Raw genomic sequence first — 27,101 nt, 5'->3', positions numbered from 1 at the left:
AGTATGAAAGCTGAAAACAGTCAAAAAACTGTAAAACACTTGTATATGTTGAAAGTTTTGGTTAAAACATATTGTATGTTGTTTGGTTGCCTAAAGTTCATAATGAAATTCTAATACATTTTTGTCTTTTTATATTTTTTCACAATGGTTGGAGGTTGAGATATATTACATGCGTCATATCACTAATCTTGTGATGGATCATGTCACTACTCATATACTCATCCCATTTCACAGATAGTACAGTTCCACTCATCTAATCATCCAGTAACTACTGAGGCAGTCATCCATTCACTTAGGTGATGCACTTGCATTCATCCAATCTCCATCCACTACTCAGGCAATCATCCAATCACCCAGATGCTACGTATAGAGTAATGTGTTCACTTAGTCACTACTAATACAGTTATTAAATCACCTAGGGACTACACTTACAGTCTTTCATTCAAGCAGGCACTCCACTTGCAGTCATCCTTGATATCAAGGTGTAGTGAGTGCAGTTAAGAGTATGACATAGTTGTAATGATCTACTTTGCACATTTACTCTTTTTTCCAATCCATTGATTGATTTGTTCTACTGTTTGATGATGAGTCTTCATACAAAGCCCTGTTGACAGTGAACACATATGAATGCTGAAAACAGGAAAAACAGTAAAACATGTGTCTATGTTAAATTAAAGATTTGGTTAAAAAATATTGTATGTTGTTTGGTTGCCTTAAGTTCAAAATGAAATTCTAACAAATGTTTGTCTGTTTCTCTTTTTTCACAGTGTTTGGAGGTTGAGATATATTACGTGCATCAAATCACTGATCTAGTGATAAATACATTGAGTTACTACTCATGTACTCATCCCATCTTCCAGGTGCAACAGTTGCACTCATCCAATCATCTAGCTAACACCCAAACAGTCATCCAATGACACAGGTACTGCATTTAAATTCATCTAATTTCCCAGACACTACTTAGGTGCTCATCCAATCACCCAGGTGCTACCCACACACGATGCAATCACCCAGACACTATTCAATCACTCATCCATTCACTGAGTCACTGCCCATGCACTCATCCACTCACCCAGGCCCAATCTTGCACTCATCCAATCACTCAGGCTTTAGCCTTCCACTCATTCATTTATTCAGGTACTACCCTTGCATTAATACATTCACTCACACACTACCCATGCACTCATCCATTCACCAAGGCACTACCCCTGCACTCATCCATTCACTTAGGCACAAAGCATCACTCATCCATTCACTCGGGCACCACCCAGGCACTCACCCAATGACTCAGACACTACATATGCACTCATCCATTCACTCAGGCACTACACATGTAGTCACCCAATGACCCAAGCACTACCCTTGCACTCATCAAATCACCTAGGTACTACTCTTGCACTCATCAAGTTACCTATACACTACCCACATACTCAGAGAATTAACAAGGCACTTCCCATGCACTAATCCAATCACTCAAACAGTATCCAGGCACACAACCATTCACTCAGACACTATCTATGCACACTCCCAATCACCTAGGCACTATCCATGCACACATCTGATCACCCAAACAGTAGCCTTGCACTCGCCCATTCACTGAAGCACTACCAATGTACTCATTTGCTTACCCAGGCACTACTCATGCACTCATCCATTTGACCAGACAGTACACATGCACTCACTCATCCAATCACCCAGGACTTATAAATGCACTCACCCAATCACCCAGACACTATCCATGCACTAATCAAATCTCCCAGGCAGTATCCTTGAACTCATCAACTCAATGAGGTGGTACGCATGCACTCAGCCATTCACTCAGGCTCCACCCATACACTCATCCAATGACCCAGGCACTATGCTTGCACTCATCCATTCACATAGTCACTACCCATGCACCATGCGTTCACCCAGACACTAACAATGCACATATACAATCACACAGGCACTACTCATAGACTCATCCATTCACACAGCCACTACCAATGCACAATGCAATCAGCAAGACACTAACCATCCACATATCCAATCACTCAGGAACTATCCTTGCACTCCTTCATTAACTCAGAAACTATCCATGCTTTCATCCATTCAATCAGGCACTACCCATGCACCCATCCATTCACCCAGGCAATACCCATGCACACATCCAAACACCCAGGTATTACCCTTGCACTCATCCATTCACTCAGGCACTATGCACACACTCATCCCTTTTCTCAAGCACTAACCATGCACTCATCAAATGACACACGCACCACCCTTGCACTCATCCAATCACTCACACACTAACCATGCATGCATCCATTTACTCAGGCACTACCTGTGTACTCATCATTCCCCCTAGGTACTACCCTTGCACACATCCAATCACCCAGGCACTGGCCTTCTACTCATCCATTCACCCAGGCTCTACCCATGCACTTATCTATTCACCCAGGCCCTCATTCAATCACCCAGGCACTATCCATGCACTCACCCAATCACCCAGGCACTATGAATACATTCACCCAATCACCCAGGCACTATCCATGCACTCACCTAGGCACAAACCTTGCACTCATGCAATTACTCAGGCACTACCATTCACTCATCCAATCCCTCAGGCATTACCCTGCCACTCATTCATTTACTCAGGCACTACCCTTGCACTAATCCTTTCACTCATGCACTACCCATGCACTCATCCATTTACCCAGATACTAACAATTCACATATACAATCAACCAGGCACTACCTTTTCACTCATCCATTCACACAGCCACTACCCATGCATGCATCCATCCACACAAGCAGCACCCATGTACTCATCCAGTCACCCAGGCACTATCCTTGCACTCATCCATTTAATAAGGCACTGTTTTGCACTCATACAATCAACCAGGCACTACCCATGCACTAATCCAATCACCCAAGCAATACTCATACACTCATCAATTCACTCAGGCACTACCCATGCACTCATGCAATCTACAAGGCACTACCCATACACTCATTCATTCAATAAGGTTTATCCATGAACTCCTCCAATCACCTAGGTGCTACTCTTCCACTCATCCAGTCACCCAGGTGCTACTCTTACACTCATCCAGTCACGCTGGCACTACCCATGCACTCATCCAATCACTCGGGAACAACACATGCTCTAATCCAATTGCCCAGCCACTATCCATGTACTCATGAAATCACCCAGGCATTACTCTTGCACTCATACAATCACACAGGCACTATCCATGCACTCATCCAATGACCCAGGCACTACCAATGCACACATCCATTCATCTAGGCGCTGCTCTTTCACTCATCCAGTCACATATGCACTACCCAATCACTAATAAAATTATCCAGGCACTACCCATGCACTAATCCAATCACCCAAGCAGTAACCACGTACTCATCTATTCACTCAGGCACTATCTATGCACTTTCCCAATGACCTAGGTACTATCCATTGACTCATCCAATCACGCAAACACTACCCTTGCACTTATCCATTTACTCAGGCACTCCCCGTGAACTCATCCAATCACCCAGGCACTACCCTTTCATTCATCCATTCACTCAGCCCCTACCCATACATTATGTAATCACCAAGACCCTAACCAGGCTTGTTGTATTGGGGACTCTGCCGCGGTATACGACGTCTGCACCAGGATTAGATGGGCATATTACAGCCCTGGCGTGTATACATCACTGAGAAGACCATCTCTTGACTATTGAACTGTGCAATACCGACTATATGGAATAGGACATATATACTATTTTTAGGTGGCAAAAACTTACTGTGAGAAGGACAAATGTTGAAACTACCCTTTCGCTTTTTATGTTGCACGTATTATTCAACTGGCTGGTAAACGACGTCAAATAGATGGTCCAACATTTCTACTATGCTAATTACTGGATTTTGGTGTGCATGGAACAACTCGGGATTCAAATTGAAATACCCGTCATTGGAAGTATAAGCCTTGAAAAAGTTACCATCGTAACGAAACAAGTGTCGGCTGTTTCCATCGTTGACATCACACGAATAGGACCACTGTGGGACTTTCAGTATAATCGTACACCTTTGTGATATAACATGTGACTTTGCCTTGCACTTTGATAATTAGGTCTCATTATTATTTGGACTGTAATGGTGTTAGCTGATATTAAATTGATTCTTGTAAATATTTTTCTGTTGGACTATTTTTCCTGGAAGGAGCTACAGTGGTGAACCATAAACTGACTACAGTTTGTAAAATTGTGTTTACAAGAATACATACAGAATGCCGAGGTATAGTAGTTTTCTTAACGTTCAGCACAGAAGTTCTCTGGTACTTCTGTGCAGTTGACACCCTTGGTAGTGGGGTGTCTTTTGTAGTGATTACCTTGAGTTGCACCTATACTAATTGCTGTTAATAGACCAATTGGGATATCAAACTGTTTGAAAATTGATGTGCGACTCTATGTACCACCACTACCTTTTCTTGTGCTTTGCTAACCATGCACATATCCAATCACTCAGGTACTACCCATGCTCACATCCATTCACTCAGGTACCATCTATCCTTTCATCCATTTACTCTGGCACTACCCATGCACTCATCGATTCACCCAGGCACTACCCATGCACACATCCAATCAACCAGGCACTACCCTTGCACTCACCCATTTACTCAGGCATTATGCATGCACTCATCCATTCACTCTGGTACTACCCTTGCACTCATCCATTTACTCACACACTACCCATGCACTCGTCCATTTATTCAAGCACTACCAATGCACTCATCCATTCACTCTGGTACTACCCTTGCACTCATCCATTTACTCACACACTACCCATGCACTCATCCATTTACTCAGGCACTACCAATGCACTCATCCATTCACCCAGCACTACCCATGCGCTCAACTATTCACCCAGGCACTACCCATGCACTCATCCAATCACCCATGTACTATCTATGCATTCACCCAATCACGCAGGCACTATGCATGCATTCAGCTAGTCACCCAAGCACTATCCATGTTCTCACTGAAACACCCAGGCACTACCCTTGCACTCATCCAATCACTCAGGCATTACCTTTCTACTCATTCATTTTTCAGGCACTACCCTTGTACTAATCCATTCACTCATGCACTACCCATGTGCTCATAAATTCACCCAAGTACTCACCATGCACATATACAATTACCCAGGCACTACCTTTGCACTCATCCATTAACATAGCCACTACCCATGCACTCATCATTTCAAACCAGCAGTACCCATGCACTCATCAATTACCCAGGCACTATCCATGCACTCATCCAATCAGCCACAAACTATGCCTGCACTGATCTGATCACCCAGGCACTATCCTTGCACTCATCCATTCAATGAGGCACTATGTATCCTTCATCCTATCACCCAGGTGGTACTTTTGCCCTCATCCAGTCACCCAGGTGCTACCCTTTCACTCATACAATCAACCAGGGACTACCCATACACTAATCCGAGCACCTAAGCAGTACCTATACACTCATCCATTCACTCAGGCACTACCCATGCAGTCATGCAATCTACCAGGCACTACCCATGCACTCATCCATTCAATGAGGTGATATTCATGCACTCATCTAACTATCCAGGCTCTACCCTTCCACTCATCCAGTCACCCAGGTGCTATTCTTCCACTCATCCAGGCACCAACCATGCACTCATCGAATCACTCAGGCACTACCTATACTCATGTAATGGCCCAGGCACTATCCATGCACTCATGCAATCAACCAGGCACTACCCTTGCACTCATTCAATCACTCTGGTGCTACCCATGCACTCATCCATTCTCCCAGGCACTACCCATGCACATATCCAGTCACCCAGGCACTACCCTTGTACTCATCCATTCAATCAGGCACTACACATGTGCTTATCCATTCACTCAGGCACTACCCATGCACTCATCCAATGACCCAGGCACTACCCATGCACTCATCCAATCACCTAGGTGCTACTCTTGCACTCATCCAGTCAACTATGAGCTATCCACGCAGTCATACTGTTATATTTCATAAACTAGGCCTTAATAGTATAGCAACCTTTTACCTAAATTCACCCTACCGTTCTCCACATAACGGTTCTAGTGCTGAACGTTTATCCAGTTATGTGCTTTATAAAAGTTGTGTGGTTTTCTTTAAAAATGTGCCTCATTTATTATGCATGAGGATTCTTATTATCTTTTCTCAATCCCCTGCACAATACGTACATAATAGGATTAATATACTCAGGATACTAACTCTATACAAAAGTCACAGCTATCATCATCCTTGGATCACAGGGCTTCTGTGCATAATTCCAACTATTGATGCAGACTGATTTTCATAATTGCAACCATAACATATCAATCAAGGAAGAGACCCTGAGGGTTCGCTTTGGGTATAAAAGAACACACCTCCACAGGGTAACCAGAGGAGATGTTTCTACGCTGACACTGGGTCCTGCATGCTGAAACTTCAACATACAGCTGTCTGACATCACTTGTGGGGTGTCCAACTCAAGACCAAGACTGGGTCCTTCATTCTCTCTCATCAGGCATTGAAGTCAGCTTTTTTCCTAGGGAATTCTTGGCTTTACATCCACATACATGCTTTACACCTACATACAGGTTAGGTTCATTTAGGTACACTTAGATAGGGTCTGCATCATAGGAGTATGTAAAGATTACTGTTTTATATAAATGCCGGCATATATTAATTGCTTTAGCTCCATGGTAGAAATATATCCACTTATAGTGCTTGTAATCACTTATGCTTGCTTCTGTCCACTGATTGTCACAGCACATATGTTTTAGACTAGAATGACACTAGTTCAATAAATGAATTTTGAAAATGTCCCCAACGTTTATTTTGTGTATCTCTCTGAGACTAAGTGAGCAGGAGTGACTGAGCGAAAAGTACTGTAGTGTTTACATGATCCCTAAGGGGTCGGGGTTGTCATGTTCAGTGGGTGCCAGAAACTATTTGCGCCTTGGTAAGGTTCTGGGGCATATGGTTGCACTGTGAGCTAGCTGGTCTATAGGCCAACATATCCTGTTGGGGTGCCCAGAATCAGTCTAGATACCAATCCCTTAGTTTATGTTGTTCAACAAACGTGCAGATTGTCCTATGTATTTAAAGGAACCACAGGACAATACAATAAACTAGGCAATATCCATGCACTATTCCAATCACCCAAACAGTACCCATGCACTCATCCATTCACTCAGGCCCTATCTATGCACTTCTTAATCACCTAGGCACTGTCCATGCACTCATCAAATCATGCATACACTTCCCTTGCACTCCATCTATTCACTGAGGCACTACCCATGTACTTATCCACTCACCTAGGTACTACTCAAGCACTAATCGAATCACCTAGGCAATGCACATGCACTCATCCAATTTCCCAGGCAATATTCATGCACTCACCCAATCACTCAGACACTATCCATGCACTTATTCAATCACCCAGGCAGTACCCTTGCACTCATCCATTCAAAGCAGCGGTACCCATGCACTTATCCAATCACTCAGGCAGTACTCTAGCAATGATCCAGTTACTCAGGCAGTACCCATGCACTCATCCAATCACTCAGGCACTACTCATACATTCTTCCAATCATCCAGGTAGTATCCATGCACTCACATGATTACCCAGGCATCATTATCCTTGCAATCATACATTAACTCAGGCACTTTCCATGCACTCATCCATTCACTGAGGCATTATCCATGCACTCAACCATTTACCCAGGCACCACATGTGCACTCATCCTTTTGCTGAGGCATTATCCATGCACTCATCCATTCATTCAGGCACTACCCATGCATAAATCAAATCACCCAGGCATTACCCTTGCACTCATCCATATACTCAGGCAGAATGCATGCACTCATCCACTCACTCAGGCACTACCCATGCACACATCCAATCACCCAAGCACAACCCTTGCACTCATCCATTCACTCAGGCAGAATTTATGCTCTCATCCGTTCACTCAGGCACCACCCATACACTCATCAAATGATCCAGACACTACCCATGCACTCATCCATTCACTTAAGCACTACCCATGCAGTCATACAATCGACCAGGCTCTACCCATGCACTCATCCAATTACCCAGGCAGTATCCCTTCACTCATTCAATCAACCAGGCAATATACTATCACTCATCCATTCACTTAGACACTACTCACGCACTCATCCAATCACCCAGGAACTACCCTTGCACTCGTCCATTCACTCAGGCACTACCCATACACTCATCCAATGAATTAAGCACTACACTCGCACTCATTCATTTACTCATGCACTACCCGTGCACTCATCCATTCACCCAGGCACTAACCATGCACATATCAAATCACTCAGGCCCTACCCATGCACTCATCCAATCACCCAGGCACTGCCCTTGCACTCATCCATTCACTTAGACACTACTCATGCACTCATCCAATCACCCAGGAACTACCCTTGCACTCATCCATTCACACAGGCACTACCCATACACTCATCCAATGAATTAGGCACTACACTTGCACTCATTCATTCACTCATGCACTACCCGTGCACTCATCCATTCACCCAGGCACTAACCATGCACATATAAAATCACTCATGCCCTACCCATGCACTCAACCAATCATCCAATCACCCAGGCACTGCCCTTGCACTCATCTATTCTCTCAGCCACTTCTCATGCACTATGCAATCACCCAGACACTAACCATGCACATATATATTCACTCAGGCATTACCCTTGCACTCATCCATTCTCTCAGCCACTTCTCATGCACTTTGCAATCACCCAGACACTAACCAAGCACATATATATTCACTCAGGCATTACCCATGCACTAATCTACATACCCTGGCACTACCCATGCACACATCCAATCACCTAGGCACTACCCTTCTACTCATCCTTTCACACAGGCACCACCCATGCACTCATCTAATCACCCAGGCACTACCCATGCACTCATTCTTTGACCTAGTCATTATCCATGCACTCATCCATTCACCCAGGCGCTACCCATTCACACATCAACTCACTCAATCTCTACCTCTGCACTCATCCATTCACTCAGGCAGTACCCATGAACTCACCCACTCACTCAGGAATTACCTATGCAGTCATCTAATGACCCAGGCCCTACTGTTGCACTCATCCATTCACTCATGCAGTACCCATGCGTTTAACCAATCACTCAGGCAGCACCCTTCCCCTCATCCAATTACCCTGGCACTACCCATGAAATCATACAATCACTCAGTCACTACTTATGCAATCATATATTCACTCAGGCAGCACTGTTGCACTCATTGTAACATCCATACACCAGTTATGCACTCATTCAATCATCCATACACCAGTCATACACTCATTCCAACATATATACATACTTTATCTTTTTTTACTGTAAAATACGCTTCCAACAGGAACCTATGGTTTTGTTCTTGATTTTAAACATTTTCATAATGAGAAAAATGGGGACACGTCGAATTGAAAAAACATGCACTGAAAAATGTGCAAAACATATAAAAGGGGAAGAAAATGAGCATGTATGATATTTTGCAGCATAGAGAATAGCTGCAAAACACTGCTCACCAGCACAAATAACAAAACTACAGTCCATGCTGTATGTGACCATTCTTGAAAACCCTGGAGCCATATCTGTTGCAGTAGTCTGCACCTCTGAATTGACTTTCTGTCTGTGAATTGCCACTGAAGTAGATGGCCCTTCAGCTTCCCTCTGCTTGATCGCCAGTTGGAGAAATTTTATATGATAGGTTTTTACATGATACAACATGGATGTTGTCCCACATAAATATTTCTTGTTCGTCCCTCTAGACAGGGTCTTGTCTCACATTGTGCATTGCACTTGTTTTGCAGCAGTTTTTAATTCCCCTGATGGGATTTTGAGAAAAACCCATGCCACACTGGCTCTCTTTTGTGGAGGTCCCTCTTCTTTATACTCTTCAATCTTCACCTCCTCCACATCCTGGTCCAGCTGTTGTACCTGCTGACCCCCATTTCCTTCCTATGTTGCCTTTTTTGATAGAAAAAAGGGCAAAACTTTGCACATTAAGATGAATCCACCAGCTCAGAATGACGTTCTATGAAAGAACATTCAAGAAGGATGAGTGGGTGTGTACTTCCTACTGATTTTTCTGAAAAGTATAGTATCCAATGATTTTCCTTGCTTTCGCATTCATGTGATATTCACGGGACCGATATATTTGCGGTTACTGCAGTGAAACGGAAATTCAAATTCAAAATACAAGTTTAAAGGAGTTTTCTTTAAAAATGGAAAGGAAAGCAGAACTTTCAATACTAAGATAGTGAACAACTATACCAAAACTTGTTCACAATACCTCTACATATATGTTTCCGAGTTGTTGAAAAAGATTCGGTATCCACGATTAGCTACGTCATTGCGGCTTCCTCTGTCTTCGCAGGACAGAATATAGTGTTTGAAGACAGTCATTCTGGAATCTCACTACAAAAATATATGTTTGAAAAGTACACTAATAAAGCTCTACTGTTAAATATACTGTAGAATATGTATTTATATATATATATATTCACTGAAAAAACCAAAGGTTTCAGGGGCGTTATAGTTAGGAATTGGCATTTAAAAAACCTTAGAAATTCACTGAAAAAACCATAGGTTTCAGGGGCGTTATAGTTAGCTGGACATTTCCCTCATACAAAACCCTAGAAATTCCCCCGTTATAGTTAGTTCAGCTAACTATAACTCGCGCCTCCGCAATGCACTGCTGATGACGTCACATATTACATCACTCATGACATGGTCAGTGACATCACTGATGAAATCACTGATGACATCTGAAATGACATCACTGATGACATCACTGATGACGTCATCCATGTGATAAATTAGTGCATCTTCTCACACCCTTTGATATACTCAATCAAAATTTCAGACGTCCATTCACAAAACCATAGATACTCCAATACCAATAACTACATACCCACTCATTGACTCTTAGATCTACACACACAACCACTCACTCACCTGTACAGTCATGCATACTTACAGTCACTCAGTACAGGACTATCATATGCATTTATACACCTACATGGACACTCGCACACCCCCAATCATCCATAGAGGTACTCTCACACCTAGTCAGTCATGCAAATAATTAATCACACTCCCATTTACTCACCTATGCAGTTATACACACACAAGTTCACTTACTCCTAAAACTAGTACCACATTCTTACGTTCTTATACAATCACTGATACAAGCACACACTCATCCATACAGCCACTCTCACAATCACACACTCTCACATATACCCACTTATATACTCTTACACACATATATACTGCCTTTCACATATGTAGTTACTCACACATGTACCACTGAGATATACATTCAATCACTAACACACCTATACATACACTCACCCAACCATACAGTCCATCACAGATGCACTCTTAAAACCATGCACCCATAGGATCACCCACTTTCACATGTATGCACAGAGTCACACACACCCCACCCACACAAACACTCAGGCACCCATACAGATACTCAGACAACCAATCAATAACCCATAGAGACACTCATTTAGCTATTCACAAAATCATGCAGCCGCTTATACACCAACAGACAGACAGATACAGACATTCACACAGTTTAGTCACTAGTCTGCAGTAAGATACATTTAATGACTCACTTATAGAGTCAGTCGCGCACCTACTAAATCATCCATTCACACACTTATACACCCACTCATTCTTCCATAGGTTTTTCCCTATATATATATTAAACATATTTAAAATTTACAGAAACACACACTCACTGGATGACATCATCAGTGATGTCATCAGTGATGTCATTTCAGATGTCATCGGTGATGTCATCAGTGATGTCACTGACCATGTCTTGAGTGATGTAATATGTGACGTCATCAGCAGTGCATTGCGGGGGCGCGAGTTATAGTTAGCTGAACTAACTGTAACGGGGGAATTTCTAGGGTTTTGTATGAGGGAAATGTCCAGCTAACTATAACACCCCTGAAACCTATGTTTTTTTCAGTGAATTTCATAGGTTTTTTAAATGCCAATTCCTAACTATAACGCCCCTGAAACCTTTGGTTTTTTCAGTGAATTTCAAAGGTTTTTTAAATGCTAATTCCTAACTATATCAGGCCTGAAACCTATGGTTTTTTCAGTGAATTTCAAAGGTTTTTTAAATGCTAATTCCTAACTATATCAGGCCTGACATCTTTGTTTTTTTCAGTGAATTTCAAAGGTTTTGTAAATGACAATTTTTAATGTATTAATTGTTATACTGATTTTTTTTATACTGATTTACTACATTTTTTAAACTATTTATTTTTAGATATTTTTTTTAATTACATTATACATTACAAAACAAAATATACTTTCTCAGAATGAATTACTTTAGTTTAAATACTTGGCAAATAGGCAACAGACTTTTAAGTACAGTAGTTACAGTTGTTGCAATGGCCAACACAATTTCAAACACAAAGCAACATTGAGCTCAATGTGAATTTCTAGTTAAATGCAATTAGTTACTTTATGGATTACTTTTCTAACCAAAGGACTGGATCCTAGATTCAGTCCTTGGACATCTCCTGTAAACAGTTGAGTAAAAGCGTTTTGGTTACAGTAGTTATTTTTAAGGAATATTATTGTATTTTAAAAGTTGACACTTCGAAATTTTTTCACATAGAATCACCAATGTTATCCTATGGCAGAAAATTCACTTAGCAAATAAGTAGTGTTATTGTTACTTTTTCTTACTCAGTGGTGAATCCTGGATCCAGCACTGGCCAACCTCCTGTAAACAGTTGAAAGAATGTGTTTAAGTCATACAGATGATGTTTTAGGAATATTTTTAGTTTGTGAAAATAGACACTTGAAAACTTTTCTGCTGAAAACTAGGCCTGGGCGAAAATTCCGTTCCATTCGCGGAAATTGCGATAATTTGGCATTTTCGCGTTCCGCGGAAAGTGCGAAAATGTCAAAATTTCCCCATTCCGCAGCTTAGCGATAATTTGTTTCTTGCTCGCGCTGTAAAATAATACATTCTCGTGTGCAATCGCCTTACCTGAATCCCCGCGTGCGAGGACAAGTTTTCCCAATCCAGTCGCGTTCTCCACGAGATGTTGGATTGTTGGTAGCCATTTGCGCTGTCTTGTGACAGTTCACGCCCGCTGTAACGTCATGCGTCGCACGATCACGTCTTTCTTCTCGCGATCATGCACCGCGAGACAAGTGAAAACAAGATGGCCGCGCCCACGAGCAACTGCATGGGTAAGTTGGCGAGCCGCGACCACGCAGAAAATACCGCGAACGGGCGGGAAAAAAACTTCTGCATCTTCGCGATATTTCCGCGTGTTTGCGGAGATTTTTAACATTTTCGCGATAATTTGCGAAAGTGAATTCCGCAAATTTCGCCCACCCCTACTGAAAACCACACAATGGATTCTTATGGAAGGAAAAGTTACTGGTAAGTACGCTTAGAATTACTTTTTAGGGTCAGTGCTGGGCTAAAAGATGCAGCACTGGATTCTCTCCTGATTACAAGTGAGTAAATCGGAATTCGTAGTTCGGCTGATTTTAGAGGAATATTTGTACCTTTAAAAAATGGACACTTAGAAAATTTTCTGGTGAAAACCACACAATGGATTCCTATGGAAGGAAATACAAGTTACTGGTAAGTACGCTTAGAATTACTTTTCAGAGTCAGTGCCGGGCTAAAAGATGCAGCTCAGGGTTCTCTCCTGATTATAGGTGAGTAAATCGGAATTCGTAGTTCGGCTGATTTTATAGGAATATTTATACTTTTCAAAAATGGACACTTAGAAAATTTTATGGTGAAAACCACACAATGGATTCCTATGGAAGGAAATACAAGTTACTGGTAAGTACGCTTAAAATTACTTTTCAGGGTCAGTGCTGGGCTAAAAGATGCAGCACTGGGTTCTCTCCTGATTACAGGTGAGTAAATCGGAATTTGTAGTTCGGCTGATTTTAGACGAATATTTGTACGTTTCATAAATGGACACTTAGAAAGTTTTCTGCTGAAAACCACACAATGGATTCCTATGGAAGGAAATACAAGTTACTGGTAAGTACGCTTAGAATTACTTTTCAGAGTCAGTGCTGGGCTAAAAGATGCAGCACTGGGTTCTCTCCTGATTACAGGTGAGTAAATCGGAATTCGTAGTTCGGCTGATTTTAGAGGAATATTTGTACGTTTCAAAAATGGACACAAAATTTTCTGGTGAAAACCACACAATGGATTCCTATGGAAGGAAATACAAGTTACTGGCAAGTACCCTTACAATTACTTTTCAGAGTCAGTGCTGGGCTAAAAGATGCAGCCCTGGGTTCTCTCCTGATAACAGGTGAGTAAATCGGAATTAGTAGTTCGGCTGATTTTAGAGGAATATTTGTACTAAGGGTGGGCGTAGTGGGCGTAGTGGGGCTACGTGAAGCAGCACGTAGTGTGCCCAAATCTACGCACACTACGCGCTTCGCGTAGCCCCACTACGTGCCACCCACCTCCCACCCGCCATTCTTTTAAATATTATAAGCAATGAAAAATAAAGTAAAGTAAGTCGACTTACCCGTAAGCGCGGCGTCTCCGGGGCTCCCTCTTTCAGTTTCTAATTTCTTCTGGCAAATGCGCATGCGCGGGTGTCCGCGCATGCGCATTTGCCAGAAGAAATTAGAAACAGAAAGAGGGAGCCCCGGAGACGCCGCGCTTACGGGTAAGTCGACTTACTTTACTTTATTTTTCATTGCTCATATATTTAAAAGAAGGGCGGGCGGGAGGTGGGTGGCGGGTGGCAAGCAGCTACGCTTCGCCCTCGGCGTGTGCGTAGCGCTGCCCTGCTTCGCCTACTTCGGAAAGTGCGAAGCAGGCAGCGCTACGTACACTACGTGGGCGAAGCGTAGTGCTACGCCCGGGGTTAATTTGTACAATGGTGAAGGAAGGGGGCGGGGCCTGAAGTGACGTGTACAAACACGCCCTGTGGCGCGTTTTAATTTGGGGAATTAATTCCTCTTCAATCCTGAGGTCCCCTGGCGGCCAACTAGCCCACCAGGTACCTCCAGTAAGTGCCACGGAGCTGCATTGCAGAGAGGTGTAAAAAGGGGAGTGGCCTCATTACACCTCTCTGCAACGCAGCCCCCTGGCGCATACTGGAGGTTCCTGGTGGGCTAGTTCGCCCCCAGGGACCCCCAGTATTGAAGGGGAATTCGTTCCCCCTCTGCAAACGCGCCAGGGGGCGCATTTGCAGAGTGAAGAAAGGAGGGGGCGAGGCCTCCTCTCGATCCCTTTTTTTTTTTTTTTTAAGAAGGGGGGCTGTGTAGCTCCCCTTCTTTTTCTTATTTTTTGGCCCTGGGGACCCCATCCCCCAGGGCCTGCCCCCTATTTTATTTTTTTTAAACTGTGGAGGGGGGCCGCGTGGCCCCGCTCCTGAGGCCTTAATTTGCCCCGGGGACCCCATCCCCCGGGGCATGGCCTTTTTTTGTTTTGTTATTTTTTTCTTTGTAGGGGGGCTGCCTTGCCCCCCTCCTGTGTCCTCTTTTGGGCCCGGAGATCCCATCCCCCGGCGCCGTTTTTTTTATTATTTTGGGGAGGGGGCCACTACCCCCACGGCCCCGCCGGCTTCCCGCCTCCTGCGGGAGCCGGCATTGCTTTTCCACATGGGAAGCAGCTAACATGCTGCTCCCCATGTGGAAAAGCAATCTGCTTTGCTATTTGGAAGAGAGAGCAGGTTTCCCTGCTCTCCCTTCCAAATAGCAAAGCAGTTTGCAATGGCAGGGTGGGAGCCGCGAGGATCCCGCCCTGCCATTGCAAACAGCAGTGTCCCGGGGGTGAGCATCCTGGGACACTGCAGAAGCCGGCCCTGGGAGGTGGCGGTCCCCAGGGCCACGACAAGGCTCCAGGAGGGGGGCCGCGTGGCCCCCCTCCCACTTAAGTGAAAGCCCCGGGGGTGGTGGTCCCCGGGGCTTGGGGGTCCATAATGGACCCCCTACTTTAAATATGTAGTGCCCCAGGGAGGTGGCGGTCCCCAAGCACGTGTGGGGGGCTCGAGCCCCCCACACAGGGTTTAAAAAAAAAAAAAACAAGCCCCGGGGGGTGGCGGTCCCCAGGGCTGGGGGGCCCCTCTGGGCCCCCCCATAACTATTAAAAATTTCCCACGTGACTTGGCCCCTCCCGGGGGCTAATTGCAAGCGAAGCGCGAAAGCCCGCGCTTTTTTTTTTTTTCTCAGCGGGATGCGCGGACCCTACGCGCATCCCGTGATTTTTTTTAACAAAAAAAATGTTTTTTTGGGCCTTGGGGTCCTTGTGGGATTCCCTGAGCAGGCCTAGGGGGTCAGGGTGGCTGCCAACACTTCTTGATCTGGAGTGTTGACAGCCAATTAGCATTCAGCTCGTGCACGGCAGGGTGCGCGCTGGGTGCGGGGAGGGTGCGTGGATCCTCCTCGGCCATAGATATGACTAACTTTTAACTCTAATTTTCTCAGGAACTGCTGAACGTATTTACACCATTTAAGCAAAAGGCACGAGTCTGAACCAAATTTGGTGTAATTCCGTTCAGCAGTGCGGGCTGTAGCTGCGACAACAGGTCCTATGGGAAATTGCATGGGGAAAACGCATTTTGGGGCCCCCCTTTTTTCTCGGCCCCCGCTTGACGAATCACCGCAAAACTTTCGGGGTAGGAGCGGAGCGGGGCTGGCTAAATTTCACGAGGAATCGTCAACCGGCGCCAAACTTATTGGGAATAGAATGTTGCGGGTTTCCTATGGAAAATAGGTCCTAACTATAACTATCTACTGGCGACCGCCAGTAGATAATAAATATATATGTTTTACACTTTGTACAAACCACGCACTCTTTGCGACTACCAATGTCACCACAACGAGGTCGGTAGTCGCAAATATTTTATTTTTTTGTATAGGTGGTTTTCTCCTAAATTGATCACAGAAAAACAGTTACCACAATATTTGAGACTTTATTTAAAAAAAATCTAAGTTTATTTTTCAGTATGTGAAATACATTTACTGATCACAGATTCTCCACAGTAAATGTGGCAATGTTGTGCCGACTCACGAAATCATTAAAAATAAAAACAGTTATTAATGTTCTCTCTGATAAACACATATAAAACCAAAAAATGAGTGGTATATGATATAAATAAAATACACAATATCCAACTATAGAAAGAAAATACGAATGATAAGCAAGATGGGATCTGAGTGAGGCCAGCACTTACCTCTCTACCCTCATGTTTGGACTCACAGCATTATGGAACAGATGCACTCATGAATATGTGGCGCCTGGACCACCGGATCTCAAGGACTAAGGAAGCAGAACGCCAAGGCCACTACTGTCACGGAAAGGCTGGTATCATTTGCGGTTACTGGGAAGCTCTAAGTTGGCTCATACTGTCTGCGGTGGCAGCGACCACGGCCGCGCAGAACCTCTACGGCATCGGAAAATAGTCAGGAGACCGCAGGAGTGATGACTATGGCCACCTGCGGCACAGGTGGAAAACAACGAGTGAGGCTCCCTGCTGCTATGATCCCCTACCAACCTATTGACAGCAAATCCAGCAGCAAGAAGGGAGAGCCACGGTCTAGTAAGGGGAAAAAAGTGGAGAAAATGGAACAGGGAAAAAAATCTTCAGTATGGGTTACTCGGGAGACCGGGGGGTCGCAACCATCTATCATAAATATATTTTTCCCCTTGGGAGCTGGGGGTGAACACAAAGTTGGCAAACAAAGTCAAGATGAAACTATCAGTCAAACAGCAATGAGGCTGGGGGAGGTAATCCAATACCTACGAATTAAGGGGAAGAACCAGAGAACCTGGCAGCAAGGATTGATAGCCCCTGGTTATTACACAACATGGTTACCATTTTAAGGCACCACTGGCTACAGCAAGCACTAGCTTGTTAGTGGAAGCAACAAGTATTGAACACTCCACAATTTTGGCTATGGAAAAATGAAAGGGTTGTGAGGAAGAGGATGCAACAAGTGAGAATAAATTCTGTTTGGCCAAAAAAGAGAACATTAAAGGAAACCCATTGAGGGGGTTTGCCAGTACACAGACTCAATAGAAAAATTATTCTCCCTAACGGAGGAATCAGATATATCTAACACAAATATGTCAGTAATAAGCAAAAGAGGGGTCTCTCAATCAAGTAGTAGCAGCTTGCAGGAAGAGGTTTCTTTCTCCAAGAAACAGAATTGGTCATCAGTGACAAGGGGTTAAAAGAAGAACCCGGGGACATTTGAAATATATGAGAAAGAGACCTCAGAGGAACTTGGTTGGGATGCCACAGTTTCGCAATTATTATCCCCAGGATTTGAGGTAAAAGAAAAAGAATGACCTTATTCCGATATTAGGGGCATGGAGGGTGAACCGCCGGAGCTGATAAGCAATGAGAAACTAGTTGAACCCTCGCTATCATTAATTCTGCCATCACTGAAACTATTCCAAGAAGGCATAAAGAATGATCACCGACAGGCACGAGTAGCTGCAAAAAAGGTTCAAGGATCCGCAAGAAAAATTGGTAACATTTGCTCCAACATCTCTGAGAGGCTATGTATGGTGGAGACCTGGACAGAAGCCCTGGAAAATGGCATGGCAACACTGAAGACCCAGACTACATCACAGAAGGGAGTTCTGACAGATGTAATGTGGAAGTTCTAGGATTATGAAAATCAACGGTGCCAAAATAATCTAAGGCTATTAGGGGTTCCTGCAAACAGAGAAGGTAGCGATATAAGAAAGCATGTAATAAACTTGTTGAAAGGTTTCCTCGCTGAACTATCCTCCTGGGACTGTGACAAGGAGGTTAAACACATTCATTGGTTTCCCCTGACTCTGTCAAGACAAATGTCCAATGGCCTGGCTCGCCCCATGCAATACTGGTTTATTTTGGAAACTTTCTTTTAGCCAAGTGGTTTATGATTTAGCATGACCCAACTCCAAAAGAATCTTTGGGAGTATTTTATTTTTCTCCAAATCTGACATTGCTCATGCTATTGTTATTACCCCCTTTCAAGGAGCAGGAGCAATGGTTTTCCTACAGAATCAATCTAGGCTGCAAGTAGTGTTACGGGGCCAGAACCATAGTTTTAATTCAGAAATTCAGGCCCAGAAAGTTTTGGATGATATTTTAGCTTGGGGGCCCAGTAGTAAAAAAGAAGATTGAATGAAAGTGAATATATGATAGAATATTAATATTTGCAATGTGTTTATTGGTTGAGTACATTGGGCATGGAGGTGGGGAAGAAGGGAGGGAGGTGGAGGGCTGGGGTGGAGTGGCCACAGATGTCCTCATCTAGGCTCATGGCTGAGCCTAATTACATAGGTTTTGGTGATGGGAGGGGATGGTAAGAGGGCAAGAGGGGGGTTCACAGGCTGGTGATAAGAAGAAATGCTTTACACTAGCTATTTGGATCTGAATTGGGGATTCCTTATTTGGGTCGGTTTTGAATATGTGAAATCTGTGATTTATGATGTGGGGTTTAATAGCAATCATCTATAGTTAATCTCCGAGTGACTACCATTAATATTTGTGGACTTAACGCTGCCAAGAAAAGGCAGAAAGTTTCCGTTGGGCTACAAATGTTTATAGCGAATATTATATGTCTGTAAGAAACACACATTGTAGGGACACAACAGCGCTTATTGAAATTGTTGGAGTCTAAGCTGATTGGTGCCACAACCCAAGGTGCAAGGGTGCAGGGTATAGCCATTCTGGCTCAAGGAAGCAGGGTTCAATGTATATGGACATGATCACAGAGTGTCAGTAGAGATCAGGGGGGAAATTGACACTATGCACACTGTATGGGAGTAATAGTGACGCCTCCTGTGTGATTGATGTAGTTTCCAAGGAACTCGCTCTATGGCCTATCCCTATCATTCTATGTGGAGATTGTAATATTAATTTGCAAAGTGAGTGGTCTTGGAGGAGGGGTGGGTTTATTCTGGTAGCAAACCAAAGTTGTTCCAGGCATTGAAGGGTTGGTGTCAAGTTCACGGTTTGGTCAACTGCTGGCATTCTCTAAAACCTGTAGAACCTTGGTTTCCTTTTTTTTCTAATACTCATATGTCGCTTGATAGACTAGATTACATGTTTGTAACTAATGCACTAATTTTGGGTTGTTGCGTAGAGAAACTACCACCGATATTATCGAATCATAATCCACTCATCCTAATATTAGAGGTAGCCAATTTTAAAGTCAAACCGAGCTCATGGATCTTTGATAGAATGGTATTATCGAATGAAGACTATTGTGAAAATATGAGGCAAGGGATGCCCTAATTCTTTGGAGATAATTTAGAGAGCACATCAATTGAGATGGTCTGGGACGCTATGAAGGCGGCTATTAGGGGGGAAGCACTGAGATTTTCACCGAATTATAATAAATGTGCCAGTCAAATAATTAAGAATTTACACGATAATCTGGCAGTTGCTGAAGGGAACTTGTAATGGCTGTTCAGGGGAGAGGGGATGTTGAGGCTGAGCAATGGTGGGTGGCTTTTGCCAGGTCCTCTATTGTCGAAGTCCTGGTGAACAAAGCTACGGATAATCTAACAGCCTAGAGGGAAGCCACCTATGAACTCAATGAACTGATTGGCCATCGTCTAGCAATCTGCACTAGCTAACAAATAATGTCCAACCTAATCCAGGAGATTAAAGATCCTATCCTAGGTCAAAATATGGACACAGATTTGATCAGGAAAGCGTTTAAGCGGCACTATCAAATTCTGTATACGGAAGGTAGTGGGATAAAACAGAGCAACGTGGGATCTTGATTCAATTCCATATTTGAAGTTTTCTATTGAGGATTAGGAGAAATTAGATAATCCCCCCCAAGGGGTTGAGATCTTACTGCCCATAAATAGTTTTGCAAGGGGGAAAGCCGCGGGGACAGACTGTATTCCAACTTAATTTTACCACTTATTTTCCTCTCAATTAAAGGAGATTATTAGCAAATTATTTACACTTTTCTAATGGTGGGAGAGCCCTGAGCTCATGGTCTTCTGTTAAAATACATTTTTTCTTGAAAGTCACGAATCCCCTCTTGATTTGGGCTTATATCGCCCGATAACGCTGATAAATGGTGACTCCAAAATGTATTTAAAAGTCTTGGCCTTGCAATTTGCACCCATAATTCATAAGATCATCTTGGTGCAGCAACATGGGTTTATCCCAGGTTGATCTAGGACTGATCATATCCGGAGAGTTATATCACTGCTCGATATTACTAATTCAACAGGAGACCCTATTGCTCTTATTCTGCTTGATGCAGAGAAAGCCTTTTATGGAGTCTCCTGGCAGTATCTCTAGATTGCAATGTCAAGAATTGAACTTGGCGATGGTTTTATTCAGGCAGCTAAAATGTTGTATGTTGAATGAACAGCCAAAATCTGAAAGATTCTCAATCTCACGAGGAACTAGGCAAGGTTGCCATTGCTCTCCTCTGCTATTTGCGATCTTTATTGATCCTCTCATCCGTAGATTGGAATGTAATCAAATTCTAGCAATATGGTTGCAAAATTGGGCAACTAAGACTGTTGCCTATGCGAATGATATTGCTCTTGTTAGAGTTGATCCAATCTCTGCCATTAAGGCAATTAAAGAAGAAGCCGGATGCTAAGGGTGTATCTCCAGCTATGCCTTGCATAAAGATAAGACTCAGATTATTATTAATAAAAAAAAATGATGGCAGATAGCCGGGTGGTGGAGAGGGCAATATACCCGGATATTAGCTTATGCAATTGTTTAGACAATGTGGTTAACGATAACCTGGAACCCATTTAGGGTAAAACCAAAGAAGATCTGGTCAGGTAAAATATTTTACATCTATCCATAGGCGGTAGACGCAATACAATTAAGATGCTTTTTCCTAAAATGTTAGACCTCTTTCAGGCTATTTCTCTAGAGTTTTCTCCACCATGGTTTAAAATAATGGAAAACCTATTCTCTCGATTCATCTGGGCGTCCTCTAGACCTAGACAAGCCTTTAAGTCTAGTCGCTGCAAAGGGTTTTGGAAAACAGGATATATGGCGCTCAGGCAGGTAAACCGTAAGGTACAGTGAGCAAAGGAAGAACAAAATCTTTACGGTGCAAACAGGTCAGGGGAACACCCAAAACCCCTGTATAAGGAGTGGGCAAAGACCCATGACAAAACAATTGTAAACAATTCCTGTGCACACGTTTACGATAAATAAGACATTCATAGTAAAGTAAAAGTAGTTCAACACTTGTCGTTCTGTGAATGTTGTTTTAATTCAAGTTGAGTGCATCAAAACAAAGAGCGCCAGCCGACACGTGTTTCGTCAATAGGTGGAGACCTGTGACTCTTCAGGGCTGGCAACAATACAATGACAAAAATCAAATATGTGACAAGGAAAAAGGTGACATGATATCAATACGATAAGTGAGGCGAAAACAAATCAACTTCAATGTTTAGTGAAGAACAAACCTAACAAACACCAAATTAAAGGTGGTGTTGATAGAAAATTGAAGAAAACATATAATGAGAAAAGAGCAAGGAGTTTTAAGAAGGATGGGATCAAGGTTCACAGAGAAAGAAATGGCAATGAGCCAGGAGCTGTGACAAAACGTGACATGGCACTAAAATGGAGGACGTTGAAAACACTCAAAACTAAGGTGGGTGTGTGACAAAAGTCAATCTAAGTGGGTAGTTGTACCGCAATGTAAAAAAACAAAGCCAACAAATGGTCCAAATATGGTTAGAAGGGTTGAAACAATGCAAGCAAAACAATCCTTAAAAGCAAAGTAATTGGGAAAACTCAAGTAAATGGACGAAAAAGTAAATATTTGTCATTCAAAGTAATAGTCAAACAATGGTATCATGATTAAACAGAGCGCAAATGTGAGTTTAACGTGTCCTCCGAAGAGAGCTTCGAACCGAATGATTCAGGGAAAAAAAGGTAAACAACACTAAACATAGTACTGATACATAATGTATATGAGAAACGTCGAAAAGCTGATAAAAAACTGATAAAAATCCATGAAACAGGCCGAAATTGGGCCACGGGAGAGGTGAATGAGACCGTGTAACCAGAGCATGCAACTGAAAGACAGCGGCTGAATGCCAATCTCCAACACGGATTTATTCCCGCTGCACTTTTACGAATCTTACTATCTTAGTAGGATTTTGCCACTGTTACATTTGTATCTCCGTTCTTTCCCGGCCCCCCCTTTTCAAACCGCCCCCTACTATATATTTTTCTTTTTCTCTTCCTGTTACCACAGACTTCCATCCCTAACTTCCTCAAATCAGGTAATACTCTTTTCTTCTTATCCGGCATTCAGCCGCTGTCTTTCAGTTGCATTTACTTGAGTTTTTCCAATTACTTTTCTTTTAAGGATTGTTTTGCTTGCATTGTTTGGACCCTTCTAACCATATTTGGACCATTTTTTGTCTTTGTTTTTTTAAATTGCGGTACAACTACCCTGTTTGATTGACTTTTGTCACACACCCACCTTAGTTTTGAGTGTATTTCAACGTCCTCCATTTTAGTGCCATGTCACTGTTTGTCTCAGCTCCTGACTCATTGCCATTTCTTTCTCTGTGAACCTTGATCCCATTCTTCTTAAAACTCCTTTTCTCATTATATGTTTTCTCCAATTTTCTATCAACACCACCTTTAATTTGGCGTTTGTTAGGTTTGTTCTTCACTAAACATTGAAGTTGATTTGTTTTCGCCTCACTTATCGTATTGATATCATGTCACCTTTTTCCTTGTCACATATTTGATTTTTGTCATTGTATTGTTCCCAGCCCTGAAGAGTCACAGGTCTCCACCTGTTGACGAAACACGTGTCGGCTGGTGCTCTTTGTTTTGATGCACTCAACTTGAATTAAAACAACATTCACAGAACGACAAGTGTTGAACTACTTTTACTTTACTGATAGCCTTTAAGTCTTTCTCCTTAGCTAGGGAGTGAGGGAGATGGGCGTTACCAAATTTGAAACGTTATTACTGGTCTACTACACTGATTTACAGTCGAAGGCTGCTATGTGAGTATGATCACAGTAGAGGAAAGGTAGTGGTGCCTTCGCCATTCAAGCTTATGATGGAGAAAGAGGCTTGGGGGTGTCTTTGGCGACAATTGAATGACAGCTATTACAAAAAACATACGCTTTAAGACTGTTTATAGTGTATTCAAGGAATTCATTGCAACACACAGAGTGTTAGGAATTGGCAGATTATCTTTTTATTCAACTCTAATAATTTTAACCTGCCGGATCTTTTTAGAGATTTTCATATGCAAAAATGGATTAGTGATGGCATTGTTTAGGTGGGTTGTTTTTTCCCCCATCCGGGTTTCATTCTTTTGATGAGATGAAAAATGAATTTAATCTTGAAATGTCTTCAAGTAAGCAATTTTCCCTTATGGAAAGGGGATGGATGGACTGGGTCTAAGAGAATAAAAGCCATCAAAAGAATTTTGAAAGGAATAGCACTTTCAATCGGTGGAATCTATGGCTATTTAATTTTGCCATGCCTGAATATATTCATATATGCTCCCAAAAATGTCAAACAAAGGTAAAAATAACAGATAACACATTTATCCATGCGTGTAACAAGGCTCAATCCATTTTAATGTCATCTTGTCTACAGGCACAGTTTTAAAAGCAGTGCATTGCATAGGAAAAAGTTGTAGTTAGCACAGCTAACTATAACTGCTGAATTTCTCTGGTTTTGTATGAGTGAAATTTCAGCCTAACCATAACCTCCCTGTAACCTTTGTTCTTTTTCAGTCTATATATATATATATATATATATATATATATATATATATATATATATATATATATATATATATATATATTATCTACTGGCGGTCGCCAATAGATAGTTATAGTTAGGACCGTGTTTCCATAGGAAATCCGCAACATTCTATTTGGAATAACTTTGGCGCCGGTTGACGAATCCTCGCGAATTTTTCAAAACTAATGGGGCGCTACGCTCCGCTCCTACCCTGAAAGTCTCGGGGGGATTTGTCAAGTGGGGGCTGAGAAAAAAGGGGGTCCCAAAACGCGTTTTCCCCATGCATTTTCCCATAGGACCTTTAGTCCGAGCTACAGCCCGAACGGCTGAACAGAATTACTTGAAATTGGGCAGAGAGGTAGTCCTCAGGTCAGGGATGTGCCTTTTGCAGGTCTGGTGTAAATCTGTTCAGTAGGTCCTGAGAAAATAGCATTTAAATCAATATATATATCTGTAAGCGCGCTCCGTGCGCTTACGGTAAGCTTACCGTACGCGTACGGTGCCGTGCGCGAGCTCAATTCTGATTGGTGGTTACATGACTGTAAACATTCGAATCGGTCGAAATCAGAAAGTATCGGCCGCCATTTTCTGTCTCTCGCACTGAAAAACAAAGGTTGATAACATGAAAAGGGGGCAACGAAGAGAGTTGCAGACCCCCTAGCATTCGTCAGGGGGTTCACGAAGGACCAAAAAGTATGAAAAATAAATTTAATAATTTAAAAAAAAAATCGCGGAGTGCGCGTACGGTAAGCTTACCGTACGCGTACGGTAAGCTTACCGTACGCGTACGGTAAAAAAAAATAAAAAAAATAAAAAAGAATTAACAATCACATTTAATATATAAATCTAAGGACCCCCAAGGGAGAAAAAAACAATTGATATTTTGTAAAAAATGGCGAGGCGTGCACGGTACGAAATGCGCAACGTGGGCGCTCGGTGCGCGAAGCGCACCGAGTGCCCACAGCGCGCGCCTGGTGCGCGAAGCGCACCGTGCGCGCAAAAATTAAAAATAAATACATAACTTAGCATTCAAAAAACCGTACAAATTCACTGAAAAAAACATAGGTTTCACACACGTTATAGTTAGGAATTAGCATTTAAAAAACCTTGCAAATTCACTTAAAAAACCATAGGTTTCACACAAGTTATAGTTAGCTGTACATTTCACTCGTAAAAAACCAATGAAATTCCACGTTATAGTTAGATCAGGTAACTATAACTTGCGCGACCGCCACTCTATCAAAAGGATGATGTCATCAGTGATCTCATGAGTGATGCCACTGACCATGTCATGAGTGATGTAATATGTGACGTCATGAGCAGTGGATTGCGGGCGCGCGAGTTATAGTTACCTGATCTAACTATAACGTGGAATTTCATTGGTTTTTTACGAGTGAAATGTACAGCTAACTATAACTTGTGTGAAACCTATGGTTTTTTAAGTGAATATATATATATATATAAATATCAACAAGCACTCTTCTTTTCCGCGCTTCTCCACAGCCACGACAAAAAGAGCACGGAGCACAGGATTCTTTTTCAAATACCGGTTGGTTTATTTCAGGATGGCTCTCACCAACAAACGGCAGCCATTACGCATTTCATCCCTTCATGGGGACTTGATCACATGACGCTGTTCTACCAATGGTATCTCGTTTTAAAGGTTACACACTTTCTTTCTTTTTTTCTCAATTTTGTATAACTCATTCTGATTGGACCATATTATTTCTGTATAAATACATTGGGTTGCATATTGGTAAGGGCAATGTTTTTAGCCAATTATCACTTCATAATTGATATTCGATGTGGACATACATTGAATAAATAAATAAATAAATAGATAAATAAATCCATATATAAATATACTAAAATAGATATATAAATATATACAAATAAATGTAGATATAAATACAGACATAAATAGATAAATAAATGTCAGTATAAAACCCATATTATTATAGTCATAAAATCTCCATCAGTATACAAAATAATAAAAATAACTGTACATTCCAGTATAGAGTGTAGTGTTGTGTTGGGTAAAATTACCATCAACATATCAATATGAACACATCAACACATTACAAAATACAAGCCCTTATTGCTTTGTTTAACCCCTTCTGTGCCCATGACGAGCTGGACTCGTCATGGGCCCTGGTTGCGCTGTGCCCATGACGAGTCCAGCTCGTCATGAACCCCGCCCGCTAATGCAACGGCCGGCACAGGGCGGGGAAAGGGCGTG

The 27,101-nt window shown here is 42.6% G+C and overlaps 1 protein-coding gene across 1 annotated transcript in view; it reads left to right on the top strand.

Moving 5' to 3' along the window:
• LOC146782710 (extracellular calcium-sensing receptor-like) overlaps positions 1-27,101 on the top strand; it is an 81,344-nt gene that overhangs the window by 32,044 nt on the left and 22,199 nt on the right. The window contains exon 3 of the mRNA XM_085637198.1: positions 26,876-26,891. Coding sequence (XP_085493324.1) covers positions 26,876-26,891 — 16 coding nt within the window. The remainder of the gene's footprint in view (positions 1-26,875; positions 26,892-27,101) is intronic.

The sequence above is a fragment of the Triturus cristatus genome, chromosome 12, assembly GCF_964204655.1.
Source record: "Triturus cristatus chromosome 12, aTriCri1.1, whole genome shotgun sequence".
Classification (NCBI taxonomy): domain Eukaryota; kingdom Metazoa; phylum Chordata; class Amphibia; order Caudata; family Salamandridae; genus Triturus; species Triturus cristatus.
The sequence above is the reverse complement of the archived record's forward strand: the minus strand, read 5'-3'. Positions and strand labels throughout refer to the sequence as shown.